This window comes from Ursus americanus, chromosome 29 (assembly GCF_024610735.1).
Source record: "Ursus americanus isolate L20-20 chromosome 29, mUrsAme1.1.p, whole genome shotgun sequence".
NCBI lineage: Eukaryota > Metazoa > Chordata > Mammalia > Carnivora > Ursidae > Ursus > Ursus americanus.
This window is the reverse complement of record NC_142155.1, coordinates 17,612,223-17,630,266: the sequence shown is the minus strand read 5'-3', so window position 1 is coordinate 17,630,266 and position 18,044 is coordinate 17,612,223. Positions and strand designations below refer to the sequence as shown.

General features: G+C 36.2%; 1 protein-coding gene and 1 pseudogene across 1 annotated transcript in view; one reads left to right on the top strand and one right to left on the bottom strand.

Annotated features, from left to right (window-relative positions):
* Nucleotides 1-18,044, bottom strand: part of EYS (EGF-like photoreceptor maintenance factor) — a 1,472,906-nt gene that overhangs the window by 267,353 nt on the left and 1,187,509 nt on the right. Inside the window, 1 exon segment of the mRNA XM_087856898.1 lies at nucleotides 17,349-17,498. Within this exon segment, the coding sequence (XP_087713024.1) occupies nucleotides 17,349-17,498 (150 nt within the window).
* Nucleotides 2,948-5,102, top strand: LOC123796973 (small ubiquitin-related modifier 2 pseudogene; annotated as a pseudogene).

Genomic DNA, 18,044 nt, shown 5'->3' with positions numbered 1-18,044 from the left:
TTGTGAGACACTGTAAAACAAGATATAGAAATTGGTGCATTTCACCTCTGACACTTTAGCAAGTCTATCACTAACTAAAGTGAATTATTTTTAATGGTATTTTTGTGATCAACATTTCTATACTCCATAGTACCCAGTAGAGTATTGACCACATCATAGAAAATCAATTTATGCACATTGGGTTGAATTTCAATATCACTTTGAAATCCATTAGAAGTTAAAGGTATGGAAGCCCAGATAAATAGTCTCTGGAGCCTCAGAGGCATACAGAGATGTGTGTGTTTCATGGAGTTGCGGAAGAGACATACCTGTATGTAGCTTGTACTAGCCCAACTTGTGACCTGTCAAATATATCCTAGGAGAATGTTCAGACAAACTTTCAGGAGGCAGTTGGCTGAGAGATCAGATCACCATCTGACTGACCGAAGTACTTACGTGGGTGCTGCTATACTGCATGCTTAAGAGGCACAAGAAGGACAACCCAGTTTATCTAAAGACATTGAAATGAGATGATAAAATAGACATAGGCTAGAAAGTGGGATTCACATGCAGCAGTTTGTGGCAGCCTGATCCTCTGTACCAAGCTGCGTGGAAACTCAACTTCTTTACAGAACAGTGCACACTTCAAATAGACAGTTTGAGCCCAGGCAGATGGATCTTTGAGGAGGCTATTTTCCTGAACATGTACAGGTGGTGATCTTCTGACATCTTATTAGGGGAAAGAAAGTTGACAAGAAACAACAAATGTTGGAGAGGATGTGGAGAAAGGGGATCCCTCTTATACTGTTGGTGGGAATGCAAGTTGGTACAGCCACTTTGGAAAACAGTGTGGAGGTCCCTTAAAAAGTTAAAAATAGAGCTACCCTATGATCCAGCAATTGCACTACTGGGTATTTACCCCAAAGGTACAGACGTAGTGAAGAGAAGGGCCATATGCACCCCAATGTTCATAGCAGCATTGTCCACAATAGCTAAATTGTGGAAGGAGCCATGATGCCCTTCAACAGATGACTGGATTAAGAAGATGTGGTCCATATATACAATGGAATAGTACTCAGCCATCAGAAAGAACGATTACCCAACATTTGCAGCAACATGGACGGGACTGGAGGAGATTATGCTAAGTGAAATAAGTCAATCAGAGAAAGACAATAATCATATGGTTTCACTCATTTACGGGACATAAGAAATAGCAGGAAGATCGGTAGGAGAAGGAACGGAAGCATGAAGGGGGGAGGTAAACAGAAGGGGGAATGAACCATGAGAGACTATGGACTCTGGGAAACAAACTGAGGGTTTCAGAGGGGAGGGGGATGGGGGATTGGGATAGGCCGGTGATGGGTATTAAGGAGGGCACGTATTGCATGGTGCACTGGGTGTTATATGCAAATAATGAGTCATGGAACACTACATCAAAAACTAAGGATGTACTGTGTGGTGACTAACATAACATAATAAAAATTATTATAAAAAAAAGCAAAAAATGAAAAAAAAGTTATAGTGCTTCTCAGATTTGGTAGCACCTTTTAAAACGTTATAGAAGCCAGTATCCATCCTGACTTCTTCCTATACTTGAGATATATTTGTATCTATATCCGTATCCACATCGTGTATATTTATGTCCATATACATCCCCTCATTCTTCAACTGACAGGCTCCTTTTTGTTCATGTATCTCTGGATCAACCCCTCTTTGGCAAGTTCTTTCCTAACTTTTTTTAAAATTTAAATTCGGACAGCCAACATATAGTACATCATTAGTTATAGATGTAGTGTTCAATGATTCATCAGTTGTGTATAACACCCAGTGCTCATCACAACACTTGCCCTCTTTAATGCTCACTCTTCTCATTATACTCTCTCTCTGCACTCTGGTTCAACTGGGACACATCACAATTACTAATATATATTTGTTTACTTACTTCTTACCTTTCTACCTTAGTAGACTAAAACTTTATAATGGTAAAACCACACTTTCCCCGTCTCCTGTATAATCAGAGGCTATCAGACTGTGTGATACATAGTAGACTCCTAATTAAAATTTACTGAATCATATATATTGAAAATACTTGAATAGAGAAAAATTTTTTTCCAGTATTATTCTAAATGCCTTTCTGTGCTGACTCCCACCCCGGCCCTCTTCCTTGCCCACTTCCTCATACTGCTATCTACCCCGGTCCCTTGATTTGGAGCTGCACTCACATCTGACTTTCTGGACAGTGCCACAAGTTACAAAATCATCTACCCCATCTCTGAAAACTCCCATTCATTTAGCATGCTGCTCTCAGCTAGGGGTTAGGAGAAAATTATAACTGATGGAAGAAATTGACCACAAGCTGTGAATGATTGAGAACCTCACTTAATGTGTTAAATCTCCTGAGGATGTTTATTTATTACAAGAGTGGTAAACTCTGGCAGCGTGACTAAGCAACTTAAATAATTTCAGGCACTTTATGTGAAAAGACCTAAGGATTTAGTTGACTACAAGTATAATATGAATGGTCTGAAAACTGAGAAAAGCAAATTCCTTCTTCTTTGAGTGCATATGGATCACTTAGACAGGGAATACTGACTTCCACTGTGTGAGAGCTTATATGGTGGCTGATATAATGAAGAGTGTAGAGAATAATTAGGATGGTGAGGTTCTCCCAAATCACATCAAATGAGGAATGGGTTAGGGGCAGGGGACATTTACTTTATAGCAAAAAAGAATTAGGGAAGTTAAATAAACTTGGTTTATTCATCTGAAAAATATCTATTGAATATATATTAAACGCTAGTTCTAAATTAAGTTCTGGGGAATAACAGTGATTAAAAAACAGCCTGCTCACATAGAAACTTAGATTTCCTGGTTAAGGAAATAGCTGAAGACTGTTAAGTAGAAAAGGGAATAGATTTATGGATTTATGCTTTTCCTTTTTTTTCCTTATAAAGCACATAGGGGACTAATGCACCTGAGACTACATGAGAAAATATATTTACTTCATATGAATAAATCTCAAACATCTACAGAGACCGCAAACCTGGAAGGAGATGCTTTCTGGGATGGTAAGTTCCCATTTTTTGTAATTTTTAGTTAAATTATCAAGATTCAAGGTGGTTGTGAATGAGAATCCATGAGACTTGCCCATAGATTCTCTAAGATCTATAGGTCTTTGTTAGTCAAGATCACAAACTTTCACTTATGATGACCAGAGAAATGAGCATGATTGTTTTTGTAAAAAGCAGTGCTTCAAGTCAGGCTTGATTTGATTTGGACTCCTTGATCCTTTCACAAAGGAAGGAGTGAAGGGTTTGTGGGCCTGGCATAATGAACAAACAACTGGTAACGCTTGCTTTATATGTAATGGGAAGTAAAACACAGGTCACATAAAGAAGAAAGATAAGGTTGTAGTACATCCCCTATGAAAGTAGACATAGAAATGGGAGCAGGAGGAAGAGTGCCAAATGTGGACTCTACTTTTAACTTTGCTAGATTTCCTTGAGTCATATGGCTCCAAGAGAGTACATTTTCCTCTCTGGCATGGAGTTTCCTCAGCAGAAAAATGAGAGGTTGAACTATATTATCTTTAATGCAACTTTTAGGTCTCACATTTAAATGTTTTTGAAAGCATTAAAATATACTTTGTGTAAGGATGTTTAAGTATTTTGGATCATTGAGGTAAAATTTTAGAAATAAAATTGACATCTTTCAATGGATCAACTAGGATTATCCCATACAATCAAAATACAGCTCTTCTGATTCCTGAGTCTAGCAATAAATCCAGCAATGGAAACTCTTAATAAGCACTGAGACAACATATTTTTGAACAACTCCCATGTAATATTTTAAAGCAACTATTCTCTCAAATAATAAAATGTAGTTCATATTTCTTTATTCTATTCTATGAATTGAATGTCTTAAATCCCTTTCAACAAAACTGGTGATTCTAGAGACAGTGCATATCTAAGAGACTATAGTATCTTTGCTTGAGAAAAATTTGAAAAATCATATGTTTGTCTATGTAAATCTCTTAATTAGAAATACTCATTTTAACATAACATCCCTCCTCTTATTAGATAGAAGGAAATTGTGTTGAACTTTCCTGCTTTTCAGGACCTAAAAAAAGAAATGTGTCTATGATAGAATATAATTGACCTAAGAAATTTTCAAGGATAAAACTATCTCTTCTAAAAGCTTTTTGCAGAATACCTAATAATTACAGCCTAATGAATTTCAAGTAACAGAATGCCATGGCTTCTTCATAATAGCAAATACATTAAAAATTTGACTTGCAGTAAGTACAGCAGCATATAATTCATAAACGTCTTTAAAACATCTTTCACTTTACTATACTTATATACCATGTAGGCTAAGTAAAAATAATTCTATCTACCCCTTTTGTTATATCTAGAATTGACAGATGGTATACTGATTCTATTTTTCTTTCAATATAGCATCAGAATTAAAACATAATTTTCACTAAATTTTATTTTGTGAAATTCCTTGAGAGAAAATGGCAGTTGCATAAGGCAAAATTGAAAATAGAAAATAGTTTTTGACTTTGTATATTTTTTAAAAATAATCATCAGCTGACTTTTCAACACTGTTATGTTCACTAATTTGCTAAAGCATAATCTAGAATTAAAACGTCTGGGAGTTTTCGGTGTGTGTTGTGCTAGACCTGGTGCGTCTATTTGTGAAGTGGCAGCTGAGGAGGTGCTTGCTGAGGCGTTCGCCATGGCCTTGAAAAGCCCAAGGAAGGAGTCAAGACTGAGAACAATGATCACATTAATTTGGAGGTGGAGGGGCAGGATGGTTCTGTGGTGAGATTTAAGATTAAAAGGCATTTGCCACTTAGTATAAAAATGAAAGCTTATTGTGAACGACAGGGTTTGTCAATGAGGGAGATCAGATTCTGATTTGACGGGCAGCCAATCCATGAAACAGACACACCGGCACAGCTGGAAATGGAGGATGAAGATGTAGTTGATGTGTTCCAGCAACAGACAGGAGGTGTCTACCAAAAAGGGAACCTGCTACTTTCCTGCAGAACGCTCTTTCTCCAGACCAAGAAGACATTCTCAATGAGAAAACTGCAATTTGGGTCCACCACATCCTGACTACTACAGTACAGTTTTCTCTATTCTTTTGTTTTCCCCTTCCTCACTCCTTCATTGTATATAAAGTAACTGTGTCTGTGCACAAGCAAATTGCATTTTTTTTTTTTTTTTTTTTTTTTTACTAAATGGCTAATGGTATGTTTGGATTGACATCAAAGATATGGATGGGGAAAAATACTGGTTCTCTGAAAATACCTCCTTTCTCCATTAGTGGCATGCTCATTCAGCTCTTATCTTTATATTCCAGTAGGTTATTTTGCTCTCACCATTTAACAAAAAAGAACAACATAAAAATTCTTGCATACCTCGCTCAATTGAAGAATTTTAATGCTTTTCATTTGTCATTGTAAAACTAAGGACAATTTTATAACTTTTTGTACATATCTGTTACACCGAGGGCAATCTGTCTTTAAACAGGGATCAATTACTCTAAAAGAAATGAATCCTAGATAGCTTTTCCTTGAAGTCAAGCATCTTGTTGTTTAAATAAACTTCCTGTTTAAAAAAAAAAGTTAGGGAGTTTTTGATATGTGTTAAGGGTTTCATGAAATGTGCAAAGTATGAAACATTTTCCCTATAATTACTGTCTATAATATAATACATGGTATAGTGGGTAATGATTAGAGTTAGACTCTGGAATCAGACTTCCTGAGCAAAAACTCTGGTTTCACAATGCCCTCAGGTTCTGTGTATCTTAGTGTCCTCTTTGGAATGAGTATAATAGTACCTCACTGGGTGGATATTAGGAATCAGTAATTAAATCCAGGGAAAGAGTTTAAAGTTGGGTGCAAAGTAGTAAGAGCTTATTTAGTGGTAGTTATTTTATTATTAATATCATCGTTTAAACATTTTTTAAAGAAAAAAATGAGAATCAGTAACTTTTCCATCTAATCTTGAAGGCCCTCTAGTAATGCCACTCCTTTTTATTTTCCAACACAACTTCTGGAGTTCTCATTAGGCTTAAATTGATTTTCTAATTTCTTATATGAACATTTATCATTTGTGTATTTGCTTATGCCAAATCTGCTGCCTAAATAATCTAAGAAGCTAAGTTTCCATGCCCTTCATCTACTTAACTGATCTCCACTAGTAAGATTTCCATGATGAAGTCTATCTAGTTTTTTTTTCTTCTACTTGTCCCATACTCAAGCTTTACATGTTTGTTTGGTTTTGGAGATGAGGTAACCATCCATTTGAAAGGCCAGTACAGAGTATCGCAAGAGTATCAAAGAGTATCACAAGAGCATGCTAGGAGTTGAGAGTAAGGAAGAGGATCAGTCTAGGCTAGCTTCTAGAGGAGGCAGGCTTACAGGAAGGGTAGTATATGGTTAGGAGAAATGAATAGAGAGAGCATTTCAGGGGAGAAACTGTAGCATTAGCTAAAATAAATGTGGTAGTGGGAAAAGGTAGAACTGTGTTTGGGACCATGGATTTAGTGGAATGGGACAGTCCATGTTGGGTTACAGAGGAGGATAAAGATGTATAGGGAAGAAGACCTTGATTATAAACCACATAATCTGTGCTTGAAAGATAGATGATGAGGGAGGGATTCCTTGTAGGTGTTTTGATTTGATATTATCTCCTTTTAGGAGTATTAATTTAGGTAGGAAAATCTGAACGACAATGAGCTGTATAGTATGGTGGTTAAATGGAAGAGATCTAGAATAAAACTGTCTAGGTGGAAACCCTGCTTCAGTTACAGGACCTTAAATAAATTAGTTAATTGCTTTAAGCCCCAGTTTACTCATCTCTTAAATGAGTATTATGAAAGTAACTACCCCTTAAAGATATTGTGAAATTTAATGAGATTGTGTAAAAGTATTTATCATAGTGCCTGTTGTGTAGGTGCAGAGTTAAGTACTATAATTATACAGCTATTAATGAGCATAGATAAATGAACTAGATTGAGATTATTATGCAGGTGAAGTGTCTAGTACATCTTTGTAAATATAGTCTTGTTTGTTGGATCCACCCAAAAGTTACCAGATATGTCACAATTATCTGGATAGACTTCTCTTCTGCTGACATGGTAACAAATCTGCTTTTTGTAGTACAGCCTTTTTTGTGCTCACTTCCTGATCCTACTCATCTGCGTCTTATACCATATACCAAACAAAGCCTGCTCCTGGTCCAAGCTTATCATTTTCCCATCTATGAAACTACAAAAGGAGACGAATTTAACAAGCAAAGAATTTCAAAAGCGTTTTCACCAAAGGGTGGTGGATTAATCACCCCACTGCCTATTGGAAAGGCAGTAACTTTTAGAATAAGCCACTGGGAACATCTCCAACTTCACACAAAATGTATATTTGTTGTCCCCAAAACTTCTTTAACAGATTTTAAAGACACATTGGAATATATGCTGTGTGATCATATAGCTCTCTGAACAGCCTTTGTCTGGCATCTTTCCAAGAAACAGACAAATGGACAGTGTCTAAACCATGAATGTAAAAGAGAAATGTTGGAAGAAAAGTGAAATAATGGAGATTTTTACTTTCACTAAGTATACTGTATCTCCCTCAAATATATTCTTTGAAGAATATCCATGATGGAAATTTAATAAATGTAAACTGATACACGTGATATTTGAGACCTGCTTATAGATTAGAAAACAGGCTGCTAGTAATCTAGAGGAAAATTCCACAGGGAGAAGAAATATATGTGATGCCTTTGATCTTTCTGTCCATTAAAAAAAAAGGAGTCAGCACATAAAATTCAACTGACAGGGCTGTGGAAAACTTTGGAGGACATCCAGAAAATAGTGCCTAAAATAACTGAATGCTTAGAGAACAAAACCATGAGGAAGTAAGTTTACTTAATTGGAAGGAGAAATACCTGCAGAAAAAAGTTCACTAAAGTTTTTATGAGGTGTTTTTAGTGAGATAGTATAAAATAAAATAAAAAAGTAGTGAGCGATTTTTCTGGTCCTAGGGCAGCAATAGAAGTAGACTTATATGGATGATAAACTATAACAATAATACTATTTATTTGAGGGACACTTGATGCTTTCTAAAGAACTTTCACATAGATGACACCTATAGGAGCCTGTATAGCAAAAAGAAAATCAGTGTGATTATCTTTATGTTTCAAAGAAAGGAGCAGACAGGTAAAAGATTTCTTTGTAGTTATACAGAGAATGCTTTGCTTCCTTACTTCCCTGTTTCCAGGTGCCCTTTAGGTGTCCTGTGCTTTCATTTTGAATCATAATGAACATATAAAGATCTACCCTTTTGCTCTAAATCTAGGTATACCCTACTTGGACAGTGGTCTACGGTTTAATGATAAATCACAGAATAGCATTATTTGTGGCTATCTATGTCCATGCTGATACACATCTACAAAATTGGCATTTGGGGTTTTGATGTGATTAGTATTGAGCTGCTCTTCCTAAGAGTCACTGCTTCTTTAGATGACTCCTGACAAGACTGAATAGAACCAGGTCATTAACATGGGGAACTTAGCCCTCTAGTTAGTATGGTGGGAGTTAAAGGGGTGTTGTGATATGTGTCTAGTTCATCTAAAAACAACACTGGTTTGCTTATGTGTAAGTTAAACCGAAGAGTCTTAGACTTTAAGTGATGATGTAGCCATGAGCCTCACCAGCTGTAGTGGATGCTGTGGTATGCTGCCTTGAGTCTCCTGGCGATGGGAAAATGGCCCAGGTCCCCTTGACCCAATTTGGGACACTATGAACATCCCTACTCCAGAGCTTCCCTTAGGGTCAGCTGAAGCCTCTGCTGCAGCTGCTCTGCAGTTCAACTTCTACCTCTTCTCATTGCTGCTTCTCTCACTGACTTACGGAAGCTATTCCCAAGAGCACTCCCTAATAAGCTTCCTGCATGCAAATCTCTACTGTCTATTTCCAAAGAACCTGACCTCAGATACTAGTTATTAAGTCTCAGTGGCTGAGACATAACTGCAGGAATTACAGTCCTTTATAGAATCTCCATCTCCAAATATTTTGAGGAATCCTCAGGCCTGCTTGCACATGTGTGTCCAAGGATCAGCCTTGCTCATTGGTAATTAAAAAAAAAACTAAAGATTTATTTATTTATTTTGGGGGCAGGGATAGAGGGAGAGGGTGAGACAGTATCCTCAAGCAGACTCCCCCGAGAGCACAGAGCCCAACACAGGGCTTGACCCCAGGACCCTGAGATCATGACCTGAGCCGAAATTAACTTGTGGGACTTAATCAAGATAAAAAGCTTCTGCACAGCCAAGGAAACAGTCAAAAAAAACTAAGAGGCAGCCCACGGAATGGGAGAAGATATTTGCAAATGACACTACAGATAAAAGACTGGTATCCAAGATCTACAAAGAACTTCTCAAACTCAATACACAAGAAACAAATAATCAAATCAAAAAATGGGCAGAAGATATGAACAGACACTTTTCCAATGAAGACATACAAATGGCTAACAGACACATGAAAAAATGTTCAACATCATTAGCCATCAGGGAAATTCAAATCCAAACCACACTGAGATACCACCTTATGCCAGTTAGAATGGCAAAAATTGCCAAGGCAGGAAACAACAAATTTTGGAGAGGATGTGGAGAAAGGGGATCCCTCTTACACTGCTGGTGGGAATGCAAGTTGGTACAGCCACTTTGGAAAACAGTGTGGAGGTCCCTTAAAAAGTTAAAAATAGAGCTACACTATCATCCAGCAATTGCACTACTGGGTATTTACCCCAAAGGTACAGACGTAGTGAAGAGAAGGGCCATATGCACCCCAAAGTTCATAGCAGCATTGTCCACAATAGTTAAATTGTGGAAGGAGCTGAGATGCCCTTCAACAGATGACTGGATTAAGAATATGTGGTCTGTATATACAATGGAATAGTACTCAGCCATCAGAAAGAATGATTACCCAACATTTGCAGCAACATGGACGGGACTGGAGGAGATAATGCTAAGTGAAGTAAGTCAAGCAGAGAAAGAAAATTATCATATGGTTTCTCTCATCTATGGAACATAAGAAGTAGGAAGATCGGTAGGGGAAGAAAGGGAAGAAGAAAGTGGGAGTAAACAGAAGAAGGAATGAACCATGAGAGACTATGGACGTTGGGAAACTAACTGAGGGCTTCAGAGGAGAGGGGGATGGGGGAATGGGATAGGCTGTTGATGGGTATTAAGGAGGGCACGTATTGCATGGTGCACTGGGTGTTATACGCAAGAAATGAATCATGGAACTTTACATCAAAAACTAGGGATGTACTGTGTGGTGACTAACATAATATAATAAAAAAATATTATAATAATAAAAAAAGACAGCTTAAGTGACTGAGCCACCCAGGTGCCCTGCTCATTGGTGATTTCTGTGCAAACAATCTAAATCTTTGCTTTCTCTTGTTCCACAAATTCTCCACAGAGACTATGCCAAGCTGGGATTGTGTTTACATCATTTCCTCTGAGGCTTATATACTAGAGCAGCTAGAATTTTCTTTCAGAACAGTCTCTGCTACTGCACCCTATGGGCAGAAATGAGTGTCATTGCTAGTACAATGCAAGCAGGAGAAGGCTTCTTTGCTATTTTATCCATTTGGGAGATGGGAAGAGATTCTCAGGGCATGGTTGAGTTTATCCCAGTCCATCACACAGGACTGGAAATTTCTGCCCCCCAAATGATGGGAGCTTTATTGAGGTGTCTAGTAAGCTCCTATGTGACTTTTTATGGTATTTGCTACAGGGCTTTGTCCTGGACTTTCCTTTTTATCTTTGTAACATTGTCTTTGAAGTCAGAATTAGGGTTCAAATATTACTAGAAATTAGAATTAAGCCAACTATTATAAGATGAAAAGCAGGAGGGACCAGGACAGAATTCTACATGAACTACTATAAAACAGGAATTTACTGTCTCTTATGGTGGCATTAGAATAAATCACCTGAAGAAATATTAAAAGTCTTTGTTCTCTATTTATTGAGTTCAAATACTTTGGCTTACTACCAGTACCTGTCTATGAAACCAGCTTTCAATTTTAAAAATTTAGTATATCTTTTGAAAAGTCTTAAACTATTCTTAAATGAATCTGTGTTAGGTAGAACAGAGTTCACAGATGTTAAATTGTAAAACAATTTATCTCAATATATACCTTCTTTTTATTCAGTATATTGATGAAGTCAAGATCAATTTGTTGAGGAAGAAGCTTCCATAGCTTCTTTTAGCTTCATTTAGAAAGTTAGGTGGCTGGCCATTTTTAAAATAAGTAAGATTGTCTATATTTTGAGTCCATTCTGTTCTACAGAAGTTAATTAAGATAAAAATGTTGTCAAGGATTGAAGCCTACCTCTAAGAAAAAGGCATAAAGAACTTGCACATAAAATATCTTTCTTGGTAGCTTTTTAAAACAGTAATTAAATATCCTCTAACCATGATGATGGATTCTAATTAGGGAGAGCTGTGGGTCCTACAGAAGCAGGTTGGAAAATACATGGGATTTAAATCTGTATTGCTAATTCACCACGTCTTTACTTAATAAACAAATAATCCCTTGAGATTTTCTCATGAATCTTATTTTTTAACGTGTTAAATCCCTTTAACTGCCCTGTGTGGCAGAGTGTCCTCTGACTTTATCAATTATTGCTTTTCTGACCTAATTCCCATATATTCAGTTTGCCCCTAAGTTTTCATTTGCTTCCTGCTTTCTTATATAAACTTGTCTTAAACATGATAGTGTACATGCATTTTAGAATTCCAGAGGGAAAAGGCTTTTAGGGATTGAAGTTCATTTTGCTTTATACTCTGCCATCATACATGAGTAGTTCCAACTTCCTCAACATCTTGACAGTTGTAGAAATCTACCATTAACAATAAAGAATGAATAAAATGTGAAGCTTTCTTCAGCATATATTGCTAATTCTCAAAAGAATTTCTTGGCTTTTATTTTAGTTTGTGAGTGAATCTCTGCATTAGAAATCACAACGTTTGATGATCTGCTGAAAAGCTAAATATCCTTTCACCTCAAACATTATGTTTTCATTGTACCCAATCTCCATACAATTTCCCACATGAGCCATGATGTTATTCTATGCCATGACGTCATTGCTTATCCTCTTCCATCTGCTGTCCCTCTGGTAAATTTCTAATCTTTCTTCAAAATCCAGTTTATTTCTTATGTTACAGATGTACTTGTCAACTGCTGTATCCCGTTCTCTTCAGTACAGTCTTTGTGGTTACTCTGAAGCCTTGAGGGTCAATCAGTTCTCTGGCTGTCTTGGCATCTCAGCACACTAGAAGATGAGGAGTTATGGACCTGAATCTTCACTTTGTAACTTTGTTAACAGCCATTCCATTTGGATGACTTCAACTGAATTGCACAATTAAGAGGAGCAAGCATGTGATTACAGAGTCAATCACTTGAATTTTTTTTTTTTATATCACTGGTTGGTTGAGTCCATAACTGGCATATTATCCAGTGAACATGTTGTGTAGACTCAGCTTCACATTCCGATTACGATGTCTTTGTTTAGAAAGCTCCATTCTATTTCTGCCTCACTGAACACCAACCTGACACTTCCTTGTTTCTCAAGATATATGCAAATTTTAGACACAACCATACATGCTAGTAGAAGACTCTACCCAATAATCCTAAACAGTACTAAAATCACCAACTCCTAGACCCACAGACTTCTAAAAGATTTTCTTAATCTTATTTAATGAAAGAAATTTTATTTTTATAGTGGCTAGTCCCAATTCAATACAAATAAACTATAATTTACTAGCCAGCTACTACTGGACATTATATGTATGATTAGTATGTAATGTATGGATAAAGGAAAAGAGCGATGTTTAGATATACGTATTTAGGTACAAGTCAATGTAATTACAAAGTATTATGCTAAATTCCCCTATTTAGCTACAGTTTTCCTACATTTCCTCTAAGAAATACCAGATGGAAGTGTTGATGGAAAAGATACAGAAATTAATATTGAAGTGATGAAGTTTGACCTTTTTAAGATGAAAAGCTTGCCAAACTTTCCATATTGACATGGCAACGTTTTATGAATAAATCTAATATCTTATAGATTTAGCACAGTTCAAAAGTCACCATCTGTTTCAAGAAGTGAAGGTTCTTGCTATTACATAGTTTCTGGGCACTAAGACTAAAGGCATGCAATCCATAGCTTACATAATATTAGCTATCGGGAATGTGTGAAAAACTTTCATATTTTAGAAAATCAGAGACATAAAAGACATTTTGAGTTACTCTGAATTAGAGCTGATAATACATTATGGGTATTCTTTCTCCTTACATAAACTTGGGTAGTCTCCCGATCATTCTCTGTATGAAGTTCTAGGTTAACAGCAGCTGGGCAACAAGTTGTAATATAAAGAATTTATATGGGGAAAATGGCAAAGCACTGGAAGCTGATTTTGTGCAGAGTTGTTTGAAAGGCCTTTGACGATACATATTGGTATTATAAGAAGTTGTCATTTGTTCCTTTCTTATTTTTCATAAATTATTTACCACTAAACCTCTTCATTTGATATAGTCGAAAGCAATCCTACTCAGAATTCTTTTTATTTCCCATTTTTAAGGTTAGTGTTAGCTTTGCATTATATAAATTTATATTCTACTTTCTTAAACAATTGTGGGAAATGTGCTAGTTAAGAAATAAAAAGTAGCTTAAACAGATATGTACTCAGCACACAAGCACACACATATACATATACCTCTACCTATATGAGGTTTTTACATCAGAGAAATTAGTAAGATCAAACAGGAGGTAAAAATCAGTCCACTGACAAAACTCAACAGCAGTTTTTATCAGTTTATTTTGTTTTCTGGACCAAATATCTAACAAGGCGATGTGTCAAAATGGTTGCACTGGTTTTATCTGATGTTTGCATTTGAGCAAGTTCTAAGGTTCTCACTGCCCAACTATTAGAAGCTTTTTCAGCCTCTGTTCAATTGATCTTAAAACATGCATGCATTCCTTTACACTGACCAGCTACTCAAAAGTTGCTGATTGGGATGTGTAGTTCTGACACCCATGCAATTCTTGGTCAAAATCCACTTGGCTTTGGCTACCCTAAGAGTTTGTTAACAAAAATGAATCAGTAGATACTGGAGTGTGCCTTAGATATCCATGGATATCATTACACCTCTGGATAAGTCTTTGAGAAAGCTAAGGAAGGTAGAATAGGCCGTGTGGATTTAAAACATGCAGATAATAACACAGTAAATTACCTAGAGGAAACGACACAGGACTTCTTTACAGAACAAAATGCTGAATAAAAAGTCAGCTTTTGTATAGGAGAGACACAAAAGGTGGCAGAAAAATTTAAACTTCAGAAACTTTAAGAAGTATATATATGGTAAGACATTTTTTTCTGAACTTCCCTAAAGGAGAATAACCCTTGTGAAAACTAAGACCCTCTCTATGTGATCCCTTTCAAAATTTGTTGAAATGAAAGACAAACTGTGCATGAGTATGAATTACAATCTATCTGTAGAGCTGTGATCTCTGTTCCACTTCATTTAAGAAGAACTTCTATCTTGATACTGAATTGACCTCAATCACTACAGGTGGCTTATTCAAGTTCGTTCTACTTCTGCCATCTATCTGCAGGTACAATGCAAATTTAGTAGGAGGAAATACTCTCATGTTTATTCTCAGTGGCTAATAACAAAATAAAAATCAAAGTCATTTTTACATGTTTACCTTAGAGCTCATTCCACTAATTTTTGAAAATAAGTTCTTATCAATCATGCTATAGTATTTTATTGTCAGAGACCCTTAAATATAGAAGAAATTCCAACAACATTCATATAATTAAAAAGGACCTTAATTCACATGCTTTCTAGGGACGAACTTGTTCTGAGTTTGCAATAACAAGTGACCCATTAGAGAGAATTAGGATAGCTAGAAAGAGCTGTGCAAAAAGACCCTTTTAATTCTAACTTGTGCCCAGTTAAAGATGGAGAAGTAAGAGTGGAGCAGGCAAGGCAGAGAGAGATGACATAAACAACTGGACAGATAGGGATCAAGCAAAAGGCAGTCATAGATCAAGGAACATACACAAATATAGAAATCAGAAGTCTCAGTATGTGCGTCTTTCCCATTTTCCCTCCCCTCTGGCAGGAGTCTTCTCTCATGTGGGCTGTATCTCATCACTCTAAACTTCTAAGGCACTTTGTGTTCTCAATTGTTCATTATTTTTCTATGTAGTAACACCTTCCACTCAGCTAATAAGTCCAATCCACAATTAAACGTGCTCAAATCTCTCATCTTACATTTTCTCCCTCTTGACCTCTCCCCTCTGTCTGGTTACCACCTTACCTCTTTTTATATTTTCACAGTAAAACTTATTGAAGAATTGCCTAGTATATACTTGTTATTCATAGTTATTACATAAACTTAAATAATTTATATAACATATAATATACAAATATAAGACAGTCCTAGGTCAACCTTTAATGTAACCTATTGTCACCTTAAGGTCTTGTAGGATGCTGCCTATAAGACAAAGCAGATTTGCATTTTTGTGTTAGTAGAGATATCTCTCATTTTCTAAGTTTTGAATAAAATTAATTGAAATATTTGGAAAGCCCTTGGTTTTTAGTTTTACTTAGAAGCATCAGTATTTTTTTAAAGGAGGGGTTTCAACCTCAGTCTACCTAAGGCTCTGTGTGGTTTGAGGACTGTCTACTTAGGTATTCATTATTTAAAGGCAAAAAATGAAATCATCCCTTTAAGAAAGTTTGACCAAAACAGAAATTACTTCATATATGACCAAATATGCCACTGTTAGTATGAAATGATTACATTGTATAAAATGATGATGTTATCAATCAAAATGGCTTTTAAATTGGTTTCTAAGTTATTCACCTTCTCATCTGGTTCTTTTTTTGTGAGCAAAAAGAGAGATGATTAAATTAAGAGTTAGGTCCATTGCTCTGAAAATGTGTTTTGCTTTACACAACTCTGTTCCAAAAGGGTTTGCCTAATTTATGAATAATAATTTCATTACCTTAGGGTAATTTCCTTGCCTTCTCGTCATAACCAACTGAAAGGCCCAGCCAAGACACTCTCATTTCTTCATTCGTTCAAACATTTACTGAGCATCTTTCTTTCAGATGCCCTACAAACTGCATTAAAAATGAGCAAGATACTGTCCCTGCCTAGAGTTTCCATTTTCAGATTGGTGTCAATTTCCATGATTTTATTTGCAGATTGATGCAGACCCTGGGAAAGCTTATTTGATTTATATAACCTTCACAGGTTAGCCAAGATTCCTGCTAATCAGACTAACGTATCCAATTGTCATCTAACATATAAACTCAGACACAAAATGTTATTTTTAACTGACACAGAGTAACTTTAGAGACCATTATCACTAGATTGCTATACTGATGAAGAATTTTAAATTCTTGGCTGCTATATGTAAATTTTGTTAAGTAATGCCCTTGGGATGTGACCATGATATTTAACCATTTCTCTCTTCTGAGATTTCCTAATTCTGAAGTATGAATTAATTTCAAGACTGCCTTCCAAAATTTCTTATGTCCTAGAAAGACATTTTCATTCAATATTCAATTTTTTCCCCTACTGGATTCTCTTTTTTTCTGTGCAGAGTCAACGCTACCCCCCACCCCCCATTCTGAACAGCTATTTTCACTCAGAAGATATTTTGTTGAACAACTGAACTTTATCTTAATTTGCTTCCTTCCTTCCCTTTTCTCCTTTTCTCCCTCCCTTCCTCCCTCCCTTGCTCCCTTCCCTTCCCTTGTTCCTTCCTCCCTTCCTTAGAAAGGGGGAGAGAGGAGGGGAGAGGCAGAGGGAGAAGGGGAGAGAAAATCTTAAGCAGATTCCCTGCTAAGCGCAGAGCCTCACGCTGGGCTCAGTCGCCTGACCTGAAGCTCTATCTCACCACCCTGAGATCATGACCTGAGCTGAGATCATGACCTGAGCTGAGATCAAGAGTCCCACACTTAACCGACTAGCTAGATCTTAATTTCAACTGAACCACACGACTCTTCAACCTATTTATTTGCTCCATGGTATTTTCAAAGAAATTGATTCAATTTGTATATAATTTGATTGCCATTGGGTGGTATCAAATTATACCTTAGTTTATTCTGTACTTTACTCCACCAGACTGAAAAAATTGATCGGCAAAACAGCTTTTCAGATGGACCTTTCTGTCTTTCTTTTCCTATGTGGGTAGTCATTAAACATACAAATAACATTTAAAAAGGCTCAGCACTATAATTCAAAGAACTACTATGCAGGACTTACCGTACTATGACAGGAATGAACACATTCGTGTTAATGCTATAATTAGCAGAAAGAGTCAAGTTCTTTTGAGAACTTCCACATCCATATTTAACTGTGGGCCTTCCTTCCACGAGAAACAAATGAAGAAAGTGTTGCCCAATATTCTTCTCACTACCTTTAAAAACAAACATTACATTAAATTAGTGATTAGATTTATATTTTATTCAATAATTATTCTTTCAACAAACACAATCTCTGTCCTCAAGGAGTAATGATCTGGTGAGATGGTAGGAGTATTATTAAATTATTCAATGTAATAATATTAGAATTATACACTATGGCATGGCATTAACTGCATTGAATTGACATGAGATTAACTTTCTGACTGTGTTTCTTAATAGGAAGATGATCTTATTCTGAGCCTCAGTTTCCTCATACATTATAATGGGATGAGGAGAGCAAGTAATTACTAGAACTACTGTGATAATTAAATAAAAAAATAAATGAAAAGTGTCTGGCACCTGTTGAGTATTACATAACTTGGTTTATTATTAGTTAATTATTTGTATTTTAATTTTAATGTCTTTCATAAAAATTAAAATGATAAAGAAATATATAAAGAAAAAAAATAAACACTCCCCTTTCTCCAGCTCATTCTTTTTTTTTTTTAAAGATTTTTTAAATTTATTTATTTGACAGAGATTGAGACAGCCGGCG